Source organism: Ailuropoda melanoleuca, chromosome 3, assembly GCF_002007445.2.
Source record: "Ailuropoda melanoleuca isolate Jingjing chromosome 3, ASM200744v2, whole genome shotgun sequence".
Classification (NCBI taxonomy): domain Eukaryota; kingdom Metazoa; phylum Chordata; class Mammalia; order Carnivora; family Ursidae; genus Ailuropoda; species Ailuropoda melanoleuca.
Window position 1 is genome coordinate 7,517,449 of NC_048220.1, and position 22,770 is coordinate 7,540,218.

Sequence of the window (22,770 nt, forward strand, 5' to 3'; positions counted from 1 at the left end):
CTCAGGCAGGTCAAATCAGTTCCATTTTCTGGTCTATTACTGTTCTATTACCACTGACCATTGGGCTTTATCCATGTATGTGGGCCCGTGCACCAGCTCTCGTGTTCATGTTCCAACTGGTCCAAGACTGTCCAGAGGGGGCGTGTCCCGTACCCTTCATGCCCCTGTCATGGGCACCCAGGGCAACCTCCTCACCCCCTCCACAGGCTCTGATCATGTGTCAGGCTGTCTTCCACTGGTGTTTGAGAGTTTTTGAGACCATTGTTCTGCAGTGCCAGTGGGCGCTTTTATTAGTATATTTAGGAGATGAAAGTGAGGGTCACACATATCCATTCCAATATTCCTACAATCAGGGGCTTCTTGATTCCTTCCACTACAGCCATGGTTCTCACCATGGGGACCACCTGGGGACTTTTAAAAATTCCAATGCTTGGGTCCCACCTCAGAATCTCTGGGCATGGGGGCCTCAGCATCATTATTTTGAAAACTTAGAGGTGATTCTAATGTGCAACCAGGGTGGAATTCTGGCACATAAGGCTAACTGGCTGTAGGTTACTGCTGAGTTTAGGATCCGATTATTCCAATCCAAATCTTTGAGCTAACATATTAAATACGGAGTCTTCAATGAGAACACTGATATCCACAAATGTGACCTGATTCATTCTTTTATCTGGCGTAACACCCTTAGAATCTATTCTCATATATGCTCCCCAGGCTTCTGCTGATATAAAACCAGAAGATCCTAGGTATGTAGGCTGTCTTCCTGGAGAAGGAATAGAGCACCTCTTTGGGCTATTTTCGGGTCTCATTTTCAGGCCGGAGGCAATGAGAAGTGGCTGGGTGAAGCCTGGAGAGTAAGTATCCCTCTACAAGGCAACTGCTGCAGATGAGGCAGCCTAGTGTTTCTGCAAGAACAGGCTGTTTGTTCAGACAGAGTGGAGGACTGCTCCCACTGGTAAAGAGGGGTCAGAGGGAACTCATGGTTTGAAATTCTCAGCTTTGTCTTTGTCCTAATATCCCCATCCTCAGTCTCAGCATCCCACTCTTTTCCAAATGGTGCCCTTACCTTAGCGTTACAGACCCGGTGGGGTTGCATATTTAACTGACGTTGCAACTCTGGGTCTAACCCAAACTCTGCTGGTCTTGCAGCTAGATGAGATAAGGGAGCTCTTTAAGGTAACCAAAGACATTTTCTGACTGTTCACTTACACCATGAAACGGGAATTTAAAGCCTTAGATGTATCTTTTGCTTTTTGGCTCTCTCCAGCGCAGTCAGAAGAAGCCATAAAAATCCATAGCCCTCGTAATTACCATCAGCACCATGAGAACGAAATCCTACAGCCACTGCAGCTCTCAATGCCTTTCTTTCTATCTGTAATCCATCCTAGGTTGGTGAAGATCCGAGGGAGCAACCGTCCCAGAAAGGAGGGTATTTGTGTGCTCTTGAAATATGAGAGCTGCCCAATCCCACAGTCATACATCTGTATCCTAAGAGAAACATTTGTCCTCCGCTTTCCGTCGCTTTGCTTCCAGGGGCCGGGTTGCAGATGGGGTGCTGGCAAGCCTGTGCTGAGCACGCAGATAAGGACCACCCGCTTGAGGGACAGATGACGTCATGGAGGAGAGCCACCTGCCCATCTTGGGTCCTCCACTTCCCTCTGGGCTCTCCCATGGAAAAGTAAGCTTCTATTCTGCTGCTTTTTTTGGATCCCTTTGTTACAGCGGCTTGGCCTAACCCTTCACTAACACACTAGGGCTCATTTGGAAGTACCATATGACAACTGGCCATTTTGTGCCAGTGTTCTGAGAAGTTCTGTAATCCCCAACTTCCCATCTAACTAAACAGGTGACCAAACATGATATTGTATTGAAAAGCACGTTTATTTGATTTTATGTAATTAAATGGATAGCTGGAAGAAAAACCAAGAAATGAGCATAAGTTTTAATGTATGTTTTTTAGCAGATGTTTTCTCCTTCATGTGTTTTTCTTCCCCTCCTTTTCTTCTCAGTGATGGTTTTCCACACTTATCGTCCCCACGCCAGACTGTGTGCAAGACACTACAGAGAAAAACACATTCATGACTTCACCCTTCTCTTCTTTACAGTTTGCTCTCAATTATTATACATGAACTGCCAAAGGCAGGCAGTGCGTTTTCTAATTCAGGGAAGAGGGTTGATTTACACACAGTCGATCTTAATTTTAAACACATTAACTCGTGAAAGTAACGAAAATAAATACCATATGACAGAGTAGGAGAAATTAAATCCTTGGGAACTAATTGCTTGAATACCTTCATTCATTCAACAAACATTTATTGAACATATTATGCTGGGAGGGTGTCTTGCTCAGTGTTTCATTATCACTCAGTCCATGGTTTCTGTGACCGATGCCTTTCATGCAGAGAAGGGAAGAGATCTATTTGCACAGGTGTCTCGTTTAAGACTGTAAGTGATGGGGTAGGAGGCTTCTGTGAAACCATCTCAAGAAAGCCCCTGAGTGCTCCCCGTTTGTCACTAAAATACCCAATCAGCTAGGACTCCACTGTCCACTCCTTAGATCAGACGCAGCGGTGCTGCTGGTAGTGGGGTAGAGAGTGGAGACTGTATTTCAGGCTCATGGAACAGCCCTGAATGAGAGCTGCTCTCACCATTCACCAGTGTGTGAGATTCTTGATTTCACTCTCTATCTACTTGGTCAAATATCTTCCTCAATACAAGTCCCAATGCTGAATAGATTTTCCTTTCATGCAGTTATATGGTGGGAAATAAACACTTGACAAATTCTCCAAGAACTACAGAGAAAAATTAGTTAAGATAAAAATAAGGAGAAAGAACTAACAGATAAAGAAGACAAACGACATTCAGCCCAGGAATTATGGATGCTCCTGATGAAGGAACAAGAACAATTGACATGGAAGAAACAATAATCAATATAAATCTGAAAAGCTTTCTTAAACTCAAAAAAAAAAAAGATTGCAAATACTCTCAAAATAACTCCACGATGTTCCAATTTTAAAAATCAGTGAAAGAGGCTTGCTCTTAAACACAACCTAGCCATAAATTTTGAATTAGGAAGATAAAGAAGAAAAAAATTCTGTACATTTCCTGACAAACGTGTTACAGAGTTTGAAACAGGACTTTTTCTATCTTGTGTTAGTGTGGATCTTGCAGGAAGATCTTCCAAGACGATCCCAAGATGAGATTAGATGTGGAAAGAATTTGCCAGGGGGAAGTAACTGAGAGGAAAAGGGCAGGGAGCCAGAGGAAGTGGGTCAGGCTTCAGACTGTGATGCTACCCTGACTGTCTACCTTGGAGGGAGGGAAGAGGAGGCCGGGATGAAGTCTCAGACTGCAGTGCAGGGTTAAGAAAGTTTCTGGGCAGACCAATGGGAAGTTTTCTGGCTAAAGTTGCCTATCAGCCCCGTCCTTCCCAGGACCTTCATTAAAGTCCCTGCCACGCTCCGTCATTCGTCGGCCCGGAGGAGCCCAAGGAGGCGTGGCCTCAGGGTAGACACAGGTGGGGGGAGGGACAGGAGACTCACTGCAGCCGCGAAAGCCGTCAATTCCGCTCAGTCCAGCTGGAGATCTGAATGATAATTTTCAGGATCACCGCACCTAGATAGCCAAAACCGTGAACCTGAGGACCATATATGGTCAATATTGACTCACTTTACAAGGTTATAGAGACATGTAAGCAGGACTTAGAGACAGCAACTTAGAGACTGATAACCCCAACCAGGCTCTATGAGAAAAGGCTACAATTTAGAATTTCCAAAAAAATATTTGAAAGGAAATCTCTTTTCCATCAAGACCACTATTCTCTCTACAGGTATCTCTCTCCTGCTTTAATATCAGAAAAGGTATTTGCGACATATATATCCAACAAAGGACTCGTATCTAAAAAATATACAGTCAGTAAGAAAAAGACTGATGACCAGTGGAAAACCATGCAAACGCCGTGAATAAGCACTTCACAAATGAGGAAATCCAAAGACGTAATGATTATGTGAAAAAGCCTTTAGCTTCATTGTAAATCAAAGAAGGGCAAATCGAAACCACCCATATACCAAAATAGCTGAAATTTACCAGACTGATGATACTGCGAATTTGTCAAGTCACTGAACAGCGGGAACTCTCGCACACAGCTGTTAAGAACGTCAATTGGTACCACGAGTAGCTTTGCACGATTCACTGCGATTGAAGGTACACACATAGTCTCTGTTTAATAATTTCATTCCTAGGTATATAGTCAACAAAAATGTATGCTGGAAGACATCCAAACGAGTATTTATAGCATCATTTTTATAGTCATCACACACTAACCCAAATAGCTATCAACAGTGGAATGGATAAATCACAGAATACACGCATAATGGAATACTATAAATCAGTTAGAATAAATCACAAGTTAAATGCATCATCATGCATAAATCTTACGAACATAGTGTTAAACTAAAAAAGCGAGACATGAAAGAATACGTATTAAAGTTCTTTTCTACATAAAGTCCAAAAATAGTAAAAGCTAATATATAAGGATTAGGGATGCACATATATAAGGTCAGATATCAAAGAAGACAAAGGCAGTGGATGTCATAAAGCTAGAGGACAGTAGTTTTGGAGGGGAGGGGAGTTTACCATCAGGAGGGAATTGCAGCCAGATATCGGAGGGCGGGAGGGGGTGCTGGTAATGTTTTCTTTCTTTTTTTCTTATTTCTTCTAGTCTTTTATTCCAACACAATATTCACTTGTTTTTTCAAAAAGATTCATATTTTTTTTCCCCAGCAGATCAACTGTTAAATTTCCCAACTGGTCTAAAACACCCAGAGAACAACAATAACTTTTTTCAGATTTAAATTATTTATTTATTTGAGATTGAGAGAGAGAGAGAGAGAGCACAGGAGAGAGCTTGAGCGGGAAGGAGAGGGAGAAGCAGGCTCCCTGCTGAGCAAGGCAGACGCTTAAGGGCCTGAGCCATCCAGGTGCCCCTAGCAACAGTAACTTTTAACCTAATGTTGTCTGCATATTCCTGGATTTTTAAAAAAGATTAATTTTTTTATTTGAGAGAGAGAGAGAGAGCAGGGGGAGGTGCAGAGGGAGGGGGAGAGAGAATCTCCAGCAGACTCATGGATGAGTGCAGAACCTGTGGTGGGGATTGATCCCACGACCCTGAGATCATGACCTGAGCCAAAATCAAGAGTCAAATGCTTAACTGACTGAGCCACCCAGGCATACCTGAATATTCCTAGATTTTAATAAGTAATAGATCTTGATCACTATTAACAGTAAAATGTTACCATTATGCTTAGGTTTACAGTATGTTTTTTATTATGGTGAGATATATATATATGTAACATAATCTTTATCATTTTAACGATTTCTAGGTATATAATTCAATGGCATTAAATACTTTCACGCTGTTGGGTAACCATTACGACTACCTATACCTAAAACTCTTTCATCATTCCTAACAAAACCTTTTTACCCATTAAATAATAATTCTCCCTTTCCCCTCACCCCAGGTCCTGGTAACCTCCAACCTACCTTCTGTCCTGTGTGTTTGTCTCTTCTAGGTAACGGCGTATAAGCTCACACCATCATACAGTATTTACCCTTCTGTGTCAGCTTATTTCACTAAGCATGCTTCCAAATTCCATCCTTGTTGTAGCATATATCAAAATTTCAGTCCTTTTTGTGTCTGAATAATATTCCATTGTATCTATATATACCACATTTTGTTTATACATTCATCTGTTGATGGACATTTGGGTTGTTTCTACCTCCAGGCTGTTGTGAGAAATGTTGCTATGAACATTGGTATGCAAATGTCTTTTTGATTCCCCACTTCATTATGGATACATACATAGGAGTCGGATTCGCTTGGTTATGTGGTAGTTCTATGTTTAATCTTTTGAGAAACCACCAAACTCTTTTCCACAGAGGCTACGTCACTTTACAAGCCACCCACAATGCATGAGGGTTCCGGTTTTTCCACATCCTTGCCAACACTTATTTCCTTTTTTTAAATTACAGCCATTCTAGTAAGTATGAAACGCTATCTCATGGTGGTTTTAATTTGCATTCCCTAATGAGTAATGATGTCAGGCATCTTTTTACGTACTTAATTGACCATTTGCCCGTCTTCTTTGGAGAAATGTCTGTTCAAGTCATTTTCTCATTTTTGAATTGGGCTGTTTGTTTTTTGTTGTTGAGTTGTAGGAGGTCTTTTTTATATTAGTAAAATAACATTAATATACATTAATATATCATATCAATATATTAATTATCAATAATTTATTACAATATAGTATTAATAGCTTATATAGTAATATATAGAAACATGATTGTATTAATATTAATTGTAATTATATTCTTCATCACAAATAATCATATTGATATCATTATTAACATATAATATATATATAAGGGATACAGATATCAGAAATATAATTTACTAATATTCTGTAGGTTGTCTTTTACTTTCTTGATAGTATCCTTTGATGCAGAGAAATACTTAATTTTGATGATGCCCAACTTATGTTTCTTTTGTCATGTGTTTTTGATGTCATATTTATGACATCCATGTCATATCCATGAAGTCATCACCAAATCCCATGTCATAAGTACATCTCCAGTGTTTTCTTCTATAAGGTTTATGTTTTTAGCTTTTCCATTTAGGTCTTTGATGATCCATTTGGATCATCAAGCCTAACAGTTCATACACAACACTCCACCCAAACAATGGCAGAATACCCATTCTTCCCAAGCACAACTTTGTCAATTTTTGCTTTATGTATTTTGAGGATATGTTATAGATGTGTAAATGTTTTTAATTATTACATCTTACTGTATTGAACCTTTTACTGATATACAATGTCCTTTGTCTCTCGTAACCTTTTTTGATTTAAAGTCTGTTGTGGGGGCGCCTGGGTGGCAGAGCTGTTAAGCGTCTGCCTTTGGCTCAGGGCGTGATCCTGGTGTTATGGGATCAAGCCCCACATCAGGCTCCTCTGCTATGAGCCTGCTTCTTCCTCTCCCACTCCCCCTGCTTGTGTTCCCTCTCTCGCTGGCTGTCTCTATCTCTGTCAAAAAAATAAATAAAATCTTAAAAAAAAATAAAAAAAAATAAAGTCTGTTGTGTCTTGTGGTGCCTGGGTGGCTCAGTTGTTAAGCGTCTGCCTTTGGCTCAGGTCCTGATCCCAGGGTCCTAGGATTGAGCCCTGCATCGGGCTCCCCGCTCCACTGGGAGCCTGCTTCTTCCTCTCCCACTCCCCCCTGCTTGTGTTCCCTCTCTCACTGGCTGTCTCTCTCTCTGTCAAATAAATAAATAAAATCTTTTTTAAAAAATAAAAAAAATAAAGTCTGTTTTGTCTGATATTAGTATAGGCAGCTCAGTTCTGTTTTGGTTACTATATGCATGGAATATCATTTTCCCTTTGAACCTATGTCTTTGGATCTAAAATGTGTCTCTTTGTAGACAACAGATAGCTAAATCATGTTTTAAAAAATCATTCTGCCAATCTCTGTCTTTTGGTTGCAGAGTTTAACTCGTTTACATTTACATTTAAAGTAATTACTAAAGGGGTGCCTGGTTGGCTCAGGTTAGGATCCCAGGGTCCTGGGATGGAGCCCCATGGGCTCCCTGCTCATCAGTGCTCTCTCTCTGCAAAGTAAATAAATAGAATCTTTTAAAAAAATGAAGTAATTACTATAAGGAGGGATTTAGTTCTGCCATTTTGTTATGTTTTCTATTTGCCTTATAATTATTTCCATTTCCCGTATTACTGACTTCTTTTTTGTTTACTTGATATTTGATTGAAACATTTTGATTCCTTTCTTATTTCTTTATGTGTATAATCTAAAGATTTTCTTTGTGGTTTCCAAGGCGATTACGTTTAACACTCTGAAGTTTTATCAATCTAATTTGAGTTTATACAAATTTAACTTCAATAACATACAAAGACTCTGTTCCCATACAGCTTGATCCTCCCCTACTGAGATCATAGATTGCATCTTTATACATTGTGTGTTCAACAATGTAAATTAATATTTGTTTTTATGCATTTATCTTTTAAATCACATAGAAAATAAAAAGTGGAGTTACAAACCAAAGTTACAATAATACTAGCTTTTATAATTGCCCATTTATTTACTTTTATCAGAGATCTTTATTTCTTCTTTGAGTTAGTACCTAGTGTCCTTTCATTTTAAGCTGGACTCCTATTAGTATTTTTCGAAGGGTGGATGTAGTGGTTACAAACACCCTCAGCTTTTGTTTATCTGGGACTGTCTCCTTTCTCCCTAATTTTTGAAGAACAGTTTTGCTGGATTTAGAATTATCAGCTTTATTATTATTTGTTTTTTGTTTGTTTTCAGCACTGAATAGATCAACCTTCTCATCTCCAAGGTTTCTGATGAGAAGTCAGCTGGTAGTCTTAATGGGAATCCCTTGTATGTGAAAAATCACATCTCTCTTGCTGCTGGTAAGATTCTCCCTTTGTCCTTGGCTGTTGGCAGTATGATTATAATGTGTCTTGGTAGGGATTTCTTTGAGTTTATCCTACGTGTAATTTGTTGAGCTTGTTAGATTTGTAGATTCATATCTTGCAAAAACTTGGGGGAATTTTTGGATATTGTTTCTTCAAGTAATTTCTCTGCTCCCCTCTCTTGCTCTTCTCCTTCTGGAACTTCCACAATCTGTACATTGGTTGGCTTGATGGTATCCCACAGTTCTCTTAAGTCCTGTTCATTTTTCTTCCTTCTTTTTTTCTTTATGTTACTCAGACTGAATAAACTCATTTAGCCTATCTTCGATTTCATTGATTATTTCTCCTTCCTGATAAAAAACTGCTGACAAGCCCCTTTAGTGATTTTTAAATTTCAGTTAATGTACTTTCAGCTCCAGGATTTCAATTTGATTCTTTTTCTAGAACTTAATCTTTTTATTGATATTATGTATTTGATATTATTCCCATACTTTCCCTTAAACTCTTTAGACATGGTTTCCTTTGGTTCATTTAACATATTTAAAATAGCTGATTTAGGGGCTCCTGGGTGGCTCAGATGGTTAAGCATCTGCCTTTAGCTCAGGTCATAATCCTGGGGTCCTGGGATCGAGACCCACATCAGGCTTCCTGCTCAGTGGGGAGCCTGCTTCTCCCTCTCCCTCTGCTGTTCCCCAGCTTGTGTGCACTCGCTCTGTCAAATAAATAAAATCTTTAAAAAAAAATAGCTGATTTAAAGTCTTTGTCTAGTAAGCCCAATGTTTGAAAGTCCTCAGGGACATTTTCTGTTGATGACTTTTCTCTGTGTTGGGCATATGTTTTTTGTTTCTTTGCATGTCTCATAATTTTTGTTGTTGAAAACATGATATTTTAAATAATGTGATAAGTCTAAGATCTCTTGCTCCTTCAGGGTTTGTTGTGTCTGATTGTTGTTGTCATTTGTTTGCTTAGAGACTTCTCTGAATGAATTCAGTAAAGTCTGTATTTTTTTTTTTTTTTTTTTTTTTTGTGGTGGCCAATTATGTCTTTGCTCAGTTAGCCTAGTGGTCAGCTAATGGTTAGACAGAGATGCCCTTGAATACCTGAATCTCCCAGTTTGTGCCAAGGGGCTCTGTGTGGGTGTTCAGATATCCCTTCAACACTCAACCAGGCATTTGACAACTCTGTCTTAGGCTTGACACCAGCTTGAGTAATGCCTCAAGATAAACTAGATGTGCTTAGGGCTTTCTTGGGTCTTTTTTCCATGCAGTACAGTCTTAGTCCTATGCATAGCCCATAGAATGCATATGGCCTTTTAGATTTTCACGAATATGTTGGAGCTTTGCAAAGCCCTCTATAGATATCTAATTCCTGAGCTTTTCCTTTTAAACTTTCTGATGAGCTTAATGCTTGCCTCCACTGTTTGCCCACCCCAGGCAGTTGCAATATTAAACAATTGCCTATGTTATTTTCAACCAGTGCCCCTGAGGACAGGCTGTTCACACAGGTTGAACTGTGAAATCAAGTCAAATACAGAGAGTCTTGAGAGGAGAGTCTTCCAGGGAATCACCAGGAAGTTCAAATAATGACAACTGTCTGAGAATGGGGCTTTAAAGGGACTTTATGCTCCTTCCAGTGGCTGCCAGGCTACTGGTTTGCACTGTGATAGCAGGCTGCTGATTTTTAAGGCTACTGCAGAGCTGTGAAGGAGGAAATGAGAATAAAGCAAGTTAAAATGTTGTAAAGCTCAGGTTATTATTTTTTTTAACTGAGATTTGGCTGTTTATTTATTTATTTTTTTTGAACAAACACTCTCTGGATTGCTCCAAGGTTTTGGTTATTTTCCAGAGTTCGGAAATAGTTAGTTCTGACAACTTTTTCCGTGTTCACATTGCTTTCATGGAGGAGAGGATGTTTAATGCTCCTTACTCTGCCTTACTTCTGGATATTTGATTTTTGACTCTTGATTACTTTATAATGTTCTCACTCAAGTCTGAATTCTCCCTGGAGCCCCCTAGGGTTAATTTCTTTACTGATAGTTGGCAACTGGGTTTATGGGTCTGACAAACCTGGCTTGGTTATTGAAGGGGGTTCTCTAAAAGCTGCTCTTTTGAGCTTTCTGTAAACAAGATTCCTCTCAGAGATGTTGTCAGTTTGAGCTGGTGACACAGCATGACCCATATTTATGCAAATAAGGGCCTTGGGGAGCTGGCACAGGGCATGTCTCTGGGACCTCCAGTACTCTTGCTGCACCATATTCTTTGCCTTTAAATAAAAGCCTATGTGAAGACACCCTGTGGAGTCTGATGAACCCTTTCAAATAACCAAACTAGGAAACTCTTTGCAGTGGCCTATCCATACAATGCAGCTGTAGAAAAGAATGTGAAAGATCTCTGTGGACTGATATGGAGACACAGAGCATACTGTTAAATGAAAATGCAAGGGTTAGAAGTGTGTTTTAGCACACTATTTTTTACATAAGAAAGGGGAGAAATATAAGAGTATGTAAGTATTTGCTTGATTTGCATAAGGAAACACAGGATGCACACACACACACAATTTAAAATGATTAACTGTGAAAGCAGTGGAAGCCAGATATCTCAACATAAATTTCCATACTGGTTTTATTTTTGAATAAATTATGAATAAATCATAAATAAATCATGAATAAACTATGAATATATCACCCATTCGAAAAAAATTAAAATTTCAAAGTAAATGAAGAAAAAGGAAAAGAAAAATGAAGTCATATGGCCCAATGGTATTACAGAAGTTCCTAATAGGTACTAACATATAAAGATGGGAGAATAATAGGTATGCCAAAACATAAGCATAAACAACAATTAAATAGATACAAAGATACAAAGGCCAAGTCCCACTTGGGTAGCATAAAAAGCCTTGGATTATGGCCTTAGTTGAGGATTTCTGAACAGTAGCAATGTGACATGCTGGGCAAGAGACTTCTTTGCTGTAGGGGGCTGTCCTGCATACCCTAGGAAGTTCAGCAGTATCCTTGGCCTTTACTCACTAGATACCAGTAGCAACCCCCCCCACACACACACACAATTGTGACAACCAAAAGTCTCCATACATTGCCAAATGTCCAGGGGAGGGGAGTCACCTAAAGCACCCCCACTTGACAACCACTGCTTTCGTGGGTCTAAATAGTAAGAGGATTTTCTGAGCATCTCATTAAGAACTCCTCAAAAAAAAAAAAATTCAGTGAATGTTTTCCTGGCAACTGATCTATTTCCCAAAACTAGTCTTTCACGGAAATGTCAAAACTTTCATATGATAGTATTTTCCAGTTCTTTGTAAAATTATTAACATAAGCACGATTATTTAGCAACTGTTGAGTGACATTACCGATTTATCAGAAATATTTTTCCCTTTAAATAAGATTTTTAAATTGCTGAATCATTTGGTGTCATTTTATTACTTTGAATCTTTTTGTGTGGTAGCCATTTCTACTTGTCTAATGATATTAGGCCAATGGCATTAAACACTTGTGTCTGCTTATACACTTTTCGGTAGAGTTTCTTATATAAAGTCGAGGGGAGGGACACCTCTAATACGAATTTGAAGTAACTCTGTTAGGGACTCCTTTTCTTTCTTTAACCTTTCCTTGGGAGTCTGGAATCTTTCAAAGAGATTGACCAGTGGGCGGTAAGGACGATCATTAATTAGCTCTGCATCTGTGAGAACCCCCATCTCACAATAACCTAAACCCAGAGGCCCCTGCTAGCTCAGTAGCTCACAGCGCTGGCAGCCTGACTTGCAGTAGGGGAAACAGAAGGAGCTTTTTCTCCCTCAGTTCTATGCAGGAGCTTCTGGGAGTGATGCAGGTGGCCATAATTATTTTTAAACATGATCGTTCCATTTCTGAAGAAAGCACATCAAACCTGTAATCAGGAGGCTGGTCCACAGATTAAAACACAGACATCTGCGTGAGCCGGGCGTCAAGTCTCCTTCTTCCTCCCGGTCCTGTTCCGGAGGTTTATTTTTAACGTGATTAATTTCAGCTGAAGGATCAGGGCAGCTCGCATTGCCCAGGAGAATCACCTCGGTTTACTCTGCCTCTGAACTCAGGTGGAAGGGTTTCCTCATTGGATGGGACCTACAGTTCAACGCAGAAAAGCGAAGGCCTTTCTCTGGCCGAGATGGAAAAATTCTCTTCCTTCTGAAAGTCTAAAGATGGGATACGCTCAAATTAAGTCTTCGACCAGCAAGTGAATCTTGAACCGCTCTCTCCTCTTCCTCAGCGCCTCCTGAGTACTTCCAAGTCCTTTCCCAATGCACGCGAGCGCGTGCGTGCAGACTCGGAGCTCGGCTCGCAGGCCGGGGAACTCTCCCTCGAGCACCCACTAAATAGCAAACAGATGCCCGGGATGCCAAAGATCTCACCGACTAGGGCACCGCCCGGGACTCCCAGCCCGTCAGTTTCTGAGTGATGGAAAGTCTGGCCGCACGACTGTTGCTTGAAACGAGCCGGCTTGCAAAGCAGAACGTCCGCTTTCCACCCCGGAGCCTCAGAGGAACCCCCCTCCCCCCGCCTTTCTGTCGGCCACTCCTCCAGCCCCACTTGCCAAGCTCATGACCTGGTTTCCATCTTTGCACTCGCTGCCCGGGCTGCGTGAGTCCCGAGCTTACTCAGGTGGCGAATTTAGGGCCAACGATTTGGCACGCGGAGTTAGTTCTGATGGCGCGGATGTCCCCCCAAGGGTAATTTCAGAGTGCGCGTCCAAGAGCCCAGATCCTTAAACCTCACACTCCAGCACCTAGCACTCGCACCCCCTGGTAGCGGCCAGCAGGTGTGCTCTTCTCAGGCCGTCCTGCAGTCAAGGAGCAGAGTGTACTCTGCGTTCGTCTCTTCCGACAACACTTGAAGCCGCACCGGGGCGCATCCAACAAATCTCATTAATCCAAACATCCACCCGTCCAAGGTGTCCCAAGTTCGACTTTGGTCCGACAGTCCCCTTCCCGCGTCGACGCTGGAAGCCTCATCTACCTGGGCTTTCCCTTTCAACCCAAAGGGGCGCGCGCTGCGGTGCGCCGGATCCGCCCCTTCCCCGGGCTCTGGCGGGGCGGGGATGGGTAGGCAGGGACCTGGATCTGATTAGCTGGGAGGGGGAAGCCGTGGTCCCAATCGCTCGCTCCGGTCTCCCAAGCTTCTCGAGGAAGAGGAAGACGTGGAGAAGGGACGATACAGAGAGGAAGAGCGGGGGTCCCATCACTGAGCACCCTGGTCAAGGTTGGAGCCGCCGCCGCCGTCTTCCGGCTCTCAAGTCGCCCTCGCCCCGGGCCCAGCCATGGGGCCCCCTTCCAGCTCCGGCTTCTACGTGAGCCGCGCAGTAGCCCTGCTGCTGGCGGTGCTGGCGGCCGCGCTCCTGCTGGCGCTGGCCGTGCTCGCCGCCCTGTACGGCCGCTGCGCGCGCGTCCCGCCGTCGGAGCTTCTCCACCGCGGGGTCCCGGACGCCGCGCCCTCCCCGCCCGGCGCGCAGGAGGAGCTGCTACCCACCCGGCGGACCGGCCCCACCCGTGAGCCGGCCGTGACGGCCACTCCGAGCAGCGGGCGCCCCCCAGGACCCTGGGACCAGCTGCGCCTGCCGCCCTGGCTCGTGCCGCTGCACTACGAGCTGGAGCTGTGGCCCCGGCTGCGGCCAAACGAGTCCTGGGCTCCGATGTTGACCTTCAGCGGCCGCGTGAACATCACAGTGCGCTGCACCGTGGCCACCGCGCGGCTGCTGCTGCACAGCCTCTTCCTGGACTGTGAGAGCGCCGAGGTGCGGGGTCCTCTCTCCTCCGGTACCGGAGACGGCGCGGTGGGCCGCGTGCCCGTGGACAGCGTGTGGTTCGCGTTCGACATGCAGTATATGGTGCTGGAGCTCGGCGGCACCCTGCAGCCCGGGAGCCAGTATGAGCTGCAGCTTAGCTTCTCCGGCCTGGTGTACCAGGATCTCAGGGAGGGACTCTTCTTCAACGTCTACACGGACCAGGGGGAGCGCAGGTAAGGGCAGGCCGGCCCGGGTCCCCGCCGTCCCCGCCCCCGCGTCCCCCGGCTCCAGCCGAGAGGCCAGCCGCCTACCTGAGTCCAGGTGCGCGTGTCCTGCTCTTCCCCCAAAGCCCCCATCACTCGCGACGCTTTCTTGGAGAGCTAAAAGGCGAGCGTCTCCTTCCAACCCCTTCCCTTCAGAAACCCTGCTCGTAATAGAGGCTACCAGACCGCGGTCCTAACTCTGGCCAATTTTTAGCACCATCCCCGCCCACCCAGTTTCTGTCGTTGCCCTTATTTTAAGGTCGCTGCTATCCCAGTTTACCTCGTTTTCGGAAAGCCCCCTTTTTGCTCTGATCTAGGATTGCTTCACCACAGTGAGCAAATCCCTTGCTACTCAAAGTTTGGTCCGCGGACCGGCAGCAGCTGTTAATTTGGGAGTTTCTTCGAAATGCAAATTCCCCACCCTCGACCAAAGGATCAGAATGTGCGTTTTAAGAGGATCACCGGGTGATTTCTGGGCATTAACTTTGGAGAAGCTTGAGGCTGTCGTACTCTTGCGCCTCGCGGTTCCCTTCCCAAGCGCGTCTTTCCGCTCAGCTTCCTGCTCTCCTTCCGCGCTCTGTAGCTGCGCTCTTGCAACAAATAGACTCACATCGGTGCTATCCGCATGTATGTATTTTTAATTTTTGCTGAGGTTCTTCAAAACTTAAGAATCCCCTTTAATTCATCCTCTCCCGTCCCCTGCCTGGGGACCGAGCCTCGTTTTGTGGGTGAGCCGCAGCTTCCCCGACTCCTCCCAAGCTTTTTGAACAGCTCTGCAGAGTATGGGGAGCCAACGCTTTCGGGATTCCTTCCTTGGGAAGAAAATAATAATAATAATAATAATAATAATAATAATAATAATAATAGTGACAAGACACACCCCCCTCCGAGTTTGCAAGCTCACATAGCGTACATGTGTTCTCTTTACACTCATTGGGATAATGCTTTCCACACGGAATGTTTCCAGCTCAAGAATTACCTCTTTCCACGCTCTGCGACCACGTTACTGACCTGGGGCGGACGCCGGGGAGATAGTGTATGTGGGAGACACCGAAACGGTCTGTCTTCAAACTGGCGCTCTTCTTCGCTCACACACTGGTGGGGCCTTTGCGGTTTAGACAACTGCATGTGCTTTGCCTTTTATTATTAGAGAAAATGTTCTCAGATGTTCTCTGAGGGAAAGGAACCTACTCAATTACCCCCTAAATCGTCTCCTGCATTATTTTCAAAAACTTCAGGGCTTTAAAAGTAAGTTTAATAAGCTGCCTTAGTGGGCGTGTAATCTGTGACTTTTCTTTTAAAGGACTATATGCTTGGGGTTTTCTTTTTTTTTTTTTCCTTTCTTTCTTTCAAAAATGCATCAAGGCTTGAAAAATAGTTTTGGAAATGTTCTCATTAGGATGATGTGTTACAAGATTTAAGGGCACAGGAGACCTTTTGAAATTACTGTGCGGGTTCAGAGCACAGGATTTTTCAGGGGGGATAAAAAAGGACACTGCACACACACTGGACAGTATTTTCTGTCACCGCAGTAAATCATTTACTAATGCATCTCTTCCTCCTTCTTAATGAGGCCGTGGCCTGGATAGACTATGCTAGCAAACATGGGAAATGAAATTGCTTTTCCATTTTTCTATTGTGTTGCCAAGTGGCAACTAGAAACCGTAGTTCGAGAACATTAAAATTCAAACAAGCAGAAATCCTAATAAAGTCCCCCAGATGTTCACAGACCCATGGAGAGTTTCAGGCTTGCGGCATCTTAGAGGAGCGGCTGCTTGGAAATTTCTCCTCTGCGTCTCTGCTTTGGAAACCACAAGGGAGAGAAACCTCCAGTTGCGCTGGAAGTCAAGGTCACCCAAAACTTGGACGACATGATGAGTGTGGTGAAGCCGATTTTGGAAGCCCACCAGGCCCGAGTTTGAGCTGTGTGACTTGAGTCAGGCTCTCCACGTCTCTGAGCTGGTGGCCTCATTCATGGAATAGACCTAAGTGTCACCCTTTAAGGTGATGTGAGAATTCACAAGAAGGAGGACAGGGTCTGGCACACAAGCTGAGCGGTGGTCGCAGGGTGTAATTGTCAGGAGCAGACTTTTGCCATCCAAACACAGAACCTGCCACGTTCCTGGTAGACGCTAACCTCAGAAGAAGATTCCACCTAGGGAGAAACTGCCTGCTGAGTGCACATTCTTGGGATGTCTCCGATGCTATCTGCACAGCGTTTGGAACGTGTTTCCTTCTCTTCTTTGGTGACCCCTTATCACAGTCTGGACAGGCTGCAGTTTTTAAATAATTTTACTCAACACTAAGGAAAAAGAAAAAGCAAATCATTCCAGAAAATACAAACAGCGTCCCAATCTCACACTTCTAAGGCTTAGGTGACTGATATTCTAGCTTCAGACGTTGCTGGATGGGCTTCCTGTCTGTTCTCGGCCTTTCTCCGCTTGGCAGGTGCCATTCCATTTCTGCCACAGAGGAGACATCTACAGGATGCCTTAGACGTGTCCATCTGTGTGTCAGCGTCCGCTTCTCTTGTTCCACGTGTAGAAAGCCGAGAGCAAAACCCACATGTTAATGCTTCTGGAAGCAGTATGTCTCAGACTTCATTCTCTGGGACGTCACTCTTCCAGGTTTTTCCATATTCACATACCTCTAGCCATATATTTTTTTTACTAAAAAAATCACTCAATTTAAACAATATTAAGTAGATTTATTAAAAAGCAGCTCTGTCATATCAGAACTTGCAGTCATGGAGCTGTAGAGTCACTAATACAACGAAAACACGGTGTTATTAAGTTCTCCTGTTAGGATCGTCTGCTGAAGGATCCGAAGTCTGAATCTGAGGGCTGCTCTCTCTTTGTTAAAAAGAGAAATTAGAATTCAGTGTTCAAGTTAAACAATACCAAACCAAGATTTTCTCTTGACCTTACCAGGAAGACTCATAAAATATGAAAAAGACTGACTTTCTCATATGTGAGTCGGATCTTTATAATAGTGTGTCTGCGAGCTACCCCAAGTCCTTCTCCATCCATACTTGGGGAAATCCTGAATTAGAGTAGTGGTTCACAAACCTTTGATGTATAGTAGAATCCCCAGAGGAGTTTATCAAACAGGGTCCTGGGGCACACCCTCAAAAATTCCAGATCAGTACACTCACATTCATAGTCATAGCCACAAGGCAGAAGTCACGCATGCTCATCAATGGATGAATGGATAAGCAAAAGGTGGTTTATACATACGTGGGAATATTGTTTAGCCTTAAAAAGGAAGGACGTTCTGGGGCATCTGGGTGGCTCAGTCAGTTAAGTGACTGGCTTTGATCTCAGCTCAGGTCTTGATCTCAGGGTTGTGAGTTCAAGCCCCATTTTTTTTTTTTTGGAAAAAAAAAAGGGAAGGACGTTCTGACACATGGTAAAACATAGATGAACTTTGAGGACCTTGTATGTTACTACTACCAAGAGTAGTAAAATTCTGAAATAGATAGTAGAATGTTCGTTGCTAGAAAGTAGAATGTTCCTTGCTAGGAGCTGGGGGAGTGGGAAGTTGCCGTTTAAATGGGGACATTGGTTGTTTCTGGTTTTTGTCTATTAGAAATAAAGCTTCCATGAGCAATTGTGTATGAGCTTTTGGCTGAACATGAGTTTTCGTTTTTCCAGAATAAATGCCCCCAAGTATAATTGGTGGGTCATATGGTTGTTTCTTGTTCAGTTTTTAAGAAACTTCTATCTTGTGTCCCAAAGTGTCTGTACCATTTTACATTCCCACCAACAAAGTATGAATGATAGTTTCTCTGCATCTTAGCCACCATTTGCTTTTACCACTGTTTTCTATTTTAGTTGCTTTGATTCAAATATAGTGATATCTCATTGTGGTCTTAATTTGCATTTTTCTGATCCGTAGTCAGACGTGTTATACATTGCACCACTGGCTTGCACTTAATTTGCATTTTTCTAATGGCTACTCATGCTCATCGTCTTCTCATGCTTGTTTGGCATTTGTATATCTCCTCATGTCTTTTGCCCATTTTCTAATTGAGTTGTTTTTACCGTTGAGTCCTGAGAATTTATTATATATTCTAGATCGGAGTCTGTTGTGAGACATATGGTCTACAAATAGGTTCTCCGGTTTGTAGCTTGTTTTTTCACACTCTTAGTAAGGTCTTTCAAGGGGCAAAAGTTTTTAATTTTAATGAGGTCCAATTTATCGATTTTATATTTATTTTTAAGTTTTTTCCAATTTATCAATTTTTAAAATAGACCGTGCTTTTGGTATCATGTCTAAGAATGCTTTCTTAAAAGGACTCTTTTAAAGTAGTTTTAGGTTTACAACTAAATTAGAGGGAGGTGCAGAGATTTCCCGTTTAGCCCCTGCACCTGCACATGTATGACGTCACCCATTATCAACTTCACTCACCAGAACGATATATTTTTTTAACCAGAGATGAACCTATATTGACACACCCATGACTACTCAAAGTCCATAGTTCACCCTATGGTTCACTCTTGGTGTTGTACATTCTATATGTTTGGACAAATGTATAATGACATATATCTATCATTATAATATACAGAGTATTTTAACTGACCTAAAAATCCTGTTATTTGCCTATCCGTCCCTTGCCCCCATCATTTATCTTCTTGTCTCCATGGCTTTGCCTTTTCTAGAATGTCTTATATTTGGAATCATACTATATGTACATAACCTTTTCAGATCTGGCTTCTTTAACTTGGCAATATGCATTTAAGATTCCTTCATGTCTTTTCATGTCTTGATCATTTCTTTTCAGCACTGAATAATATCCCATTCTCTGGATGTACCGTATTTATCCATTCCCCTACTGAAAAATATCTTAATTGCTTCCCAGTTTTGACGATTATGAAAAAAGCTGCTCTAAACTCCTTGTGTAGGTTCTCGTGTAGACATAAACTTCAGCTTCTTTACGTAAATATCAAAGAATATAATTTCGGAGTCATATGGTAAGAATATGTTTTGTTTTGTAAGAAACCACAAAACTGACTTTCAAAGTGGCTGTACCATTTTGTATTCCCACCAACACATCCTCACCAGCATTTGGTATTGTCCATGTTCTGGAGTTTGGCCATTCTAATACGTGTTCAGTGGTTTCTCATTGTTGTTTTAATTTCCCTGATGACATATGATGTGGAGCACTTTTTAATATGCTCATTTGCCATCTGTATAATTTTTCTGGTGAGTTGTCTGTTGAGGTTTCTGGCCCATTTTTTAATTGACTTGTTTGTTTTCTTATTGCTGAGTTTTAAGAGTTCTTTGTATATTTTGGATAACCGTCCTTTATCAGATATGTCTTTTGCAAATATTTTCTCCCAGTCTGTGGCTTGTCTTCTCATTCTCTTTATACTGTTTTTTGCAGAGCAGAAGTTTTCAGTTTTAAAGAAGTCCACTTTATCAATTATTTCTGTCATGGATCACGTCTTTGATGTAGTATCTAAAAAGACATCACTAGGGGCGCCTGGGTGGCTCAGTCTGTTGAACATCCGCCTTCAGCTCGGGTCATGATCCTGGGGGTCCTGGGATAGAGCCCCACATGGGGCACCCTGCTCAGCGGGTAGCCTGCTTCTCCCTCTCCTGCTGCTGCACCCCCTGCTTGTGCTCTCTCACTCTCTCTGTCAAATAAATAAATGAAATCTTAAAAAAAATAAATAAAAAGACATCACTATACTCAAGGTCATTTAGGTTTTCTCCTATATTACCCTTAGGAGTTTTATATTTTTTAATTTTACATTTTAAAGTGACACATTGTGAGTTAATTTGACCCATTAAGAGTTAATTTTTGTGAGGGGTGGAAGGTTTGTGTCTAGATTCAATTTTTTTGCATGTGGCTGTCTAGTAGTTCAAGCAATGTTTGTTGAAGAGACTCTCATTACTCCATTGCATTCCCTTTTCTCCTTTGTCAAAGATCAGTTGGCTGTATTTGTATGGTTCTCTTTCTGGACTCTCTATTCTGTTGCATTGATCTATTTGTCTCTTCTTTCACCAATATCACACTCTCTCGACTACCACAGCTTTATAGTAAATCTTGAAGGCAGGTGGTGTCAGTCTCCCAAGTTTTTCTTCTCCTTCAATATCATGTTGGCTATTCTGGGTCTTTTGCCTCTCCGTATAAACTTTAGAATTGGTTTGTTGATATCCACAAACTTAACTTGCTGAGATTTTTATTGGGATTACATTGAATTTACAGACCAAGTTGGGAAGAACTGACATCTGGATAATATGACTCTTTCTGTCCATGAACATGGAATATCTCTCCATTTATTTCGTTGTTTTAAAAATTTCATTCATCAAAGATTTCTATTTTTTTTCATATAGATCTTATACATATTTTGTTAGATTTATACCTAAGTATTTCATTTGGGGGGTGCTAATATAAATGGTATTGTGTTTTTAATTTTAAATTTCACATGTTAGTGTTGGCATATAGGAAAGCAATTGACTTTTTTTTTTTGTTAAGATTTTATTTATTTATTTGAGAGAGACAGAGGGAGAGAGCGAGAGCACACAAGCCCGGGGAGCAGCAGGGAGAGAGAGAAGGAAAAGCAGGCTCCCTGCCGAGTAGGAAGCCCAACATGAGACTTGATCCTGGGACCCTGGGATCATGACCTGAGCCAAAGGCAGTTGCTTAACCACCCAGGCGCCCCAGCAATTGGCTTTTGTATATTAGTCTTGTATAGTGCAACCTTGCTATAATTGCTTATTAGTTCCAGGAGTTTTTTGTCAATTCTTTTGGATTTTCTACATAGACAGTCATGTCATCTGTGACTAAAGAGTGTTTTGTTTTCTTTCTTCACAATCTATATATCTTTTATTTCCTTTTCTTGACTTATTGCATTAGTAAGGACTTTCAGCACAATGTTGAAGAGGAATAGTGAGAGGGGACATCCTTGCCCTATACCTGACCTTAGTGGGAAAGCTTTCAGTTCTCACCATTAAGTATGAAGTTAGCTGTAGATTTTTCGTAGTCTTTATCAGGATGAGGAAGCTCCCTCTATTCCTATTTTATTGAGAGTTTTTATCACGAATGAATATCGGATTTTGTCAAATGCTTTTTCTGCATCTTTTGATAAGATCATGTGGTTTTCCTTATTTAGTCTGTTGATGTGATGGATTTCATTAATTAATTTTCAAATGTTGCTTCTTCCTTGTATACCTGAGATAAGTCTCACTTGCTTGTGGTCTACAATTCTTTTTATACATCATTGGATATGATTTGCTAATATTTTGTTGAGAAGTTTTGCATCTGTGTTTATGAGAGATATTGGTCTATAGTTTTATTTTTTTTTTGTAATGTCTCTGTCTGGTTTCGGTATTGGGGGTAATGTCTTCACAGAATGTGTTAGGAATTATTTCTCTGCTTTTTTTTTTGGCAGATTATGTCTTTTAAGGAATTGGTCCATTTTATCTAGACTCTCATATGTCTGAGCATAGAGTAGTTCATAGTACTCCTTATTATCCTTTTAATGTCCCTGGGATCTGTACTGATGACTCTTTCATTTCTGATCTTAGTATTGATAGAGCTGAATTAATATTTATCATGTGTATTATTGTTTTCTATTTATTGCCATTGTTCTTTGTTCCTATTTTTGTCTTCTATTCCTTTTTTGCTTTTCTTCACTGTGTTCTGCCAGTCTGTGAACATAGCTTAGCTAAATTGACAATTCCGTAGATATTCTACATAAGTGATCGTACTGTCTCAAATAAAGACAGTTTTACTTCTTTGTTACTTTAGGTGCCTTTTATTTATTTTCCTTGCCTTACTTCCATGTCTAGAGCCTCTATTAAAATGTTGGTTAAAAGTGGTTAAGTGCAGATAACTTGTTTTGTTCCTTAAGGTGAAAGCATTCAGTCTTGCAGTGCTGATTATGAGTTTTTTCCTGTAGTTTTTCTTCTTCTCTTCCTCATCCTCCTCCCTCTTGTAGATTCCCTACATCAGAATGAGGAAGTTCCCTTCTGGTTTTTAATTTTCTGAGAATTTTTATCAGATTGGATGCCAGATTTTGCCAAATGCTTTTTTTGCATCTATTGAGACGATCATATTTTTTTCTTTTTAGTCTGTTAATATGGTAAATTACGCTGATTGATTTTCTAATGGTAAATTAACATTGTATTTGCTAGATAAATCCCACTTGATTTTGATGTATTATCCTTTTTGTTTTGTTGCATTTGATTTGTTAAAATTTTGTTTTTCATTTTTGTATCCATGTTCATGGGTTTTCTTTTTCT

At 41.8% G+C, this 22,770-nt stretch overlaps 1 protein-coding gene and 1 long non-coding RNA gene across 3 annotated transcripts in view; one reads left to right on the top strand and one right to left on the bottom strand.

Annotated features, from left to right (window-relative positions):
* Positions 1–1,862: 1,862 nt before the first annotated feature.
* On the bottom strand, positions 1,863–13,143 carry LOC117801446. Its single transcript, XR_004623970.1, has 4 exons — positions 12,383–13,143; positions 4,087–4,191; positions 3,543–3,615; positions 1,863–2,058 (listed from the first exon to the last, which is right to left on the bottom strand). It is a non-coding gene; the product is annotated as an uncharacterized LOC117801446 (long non-coding RNA).
* Positions 13,144–13,170: 27 nt separating this feature from the next.
* The window catches only part of LVRN (laeverin), a 71,026-nt gene continuing 61,426 nt past the window's right edge, over positions 13,171–22,770 (top strand). For both annotated transcript variants that reach the window (XM_034655898.1, XM_034655899.1), the window contains exon 1: positions 13,171–14,487. In XM_034655898.1, the coding sequence (XP_034511789.1) occupies positions 13,790–14,487 (698 nt within the window). In that variant the 5' untranslated portion in view covers positions 13,171–13,789. The remainder of the gene's footprint in view (positions 14,488–22,770) is intronic.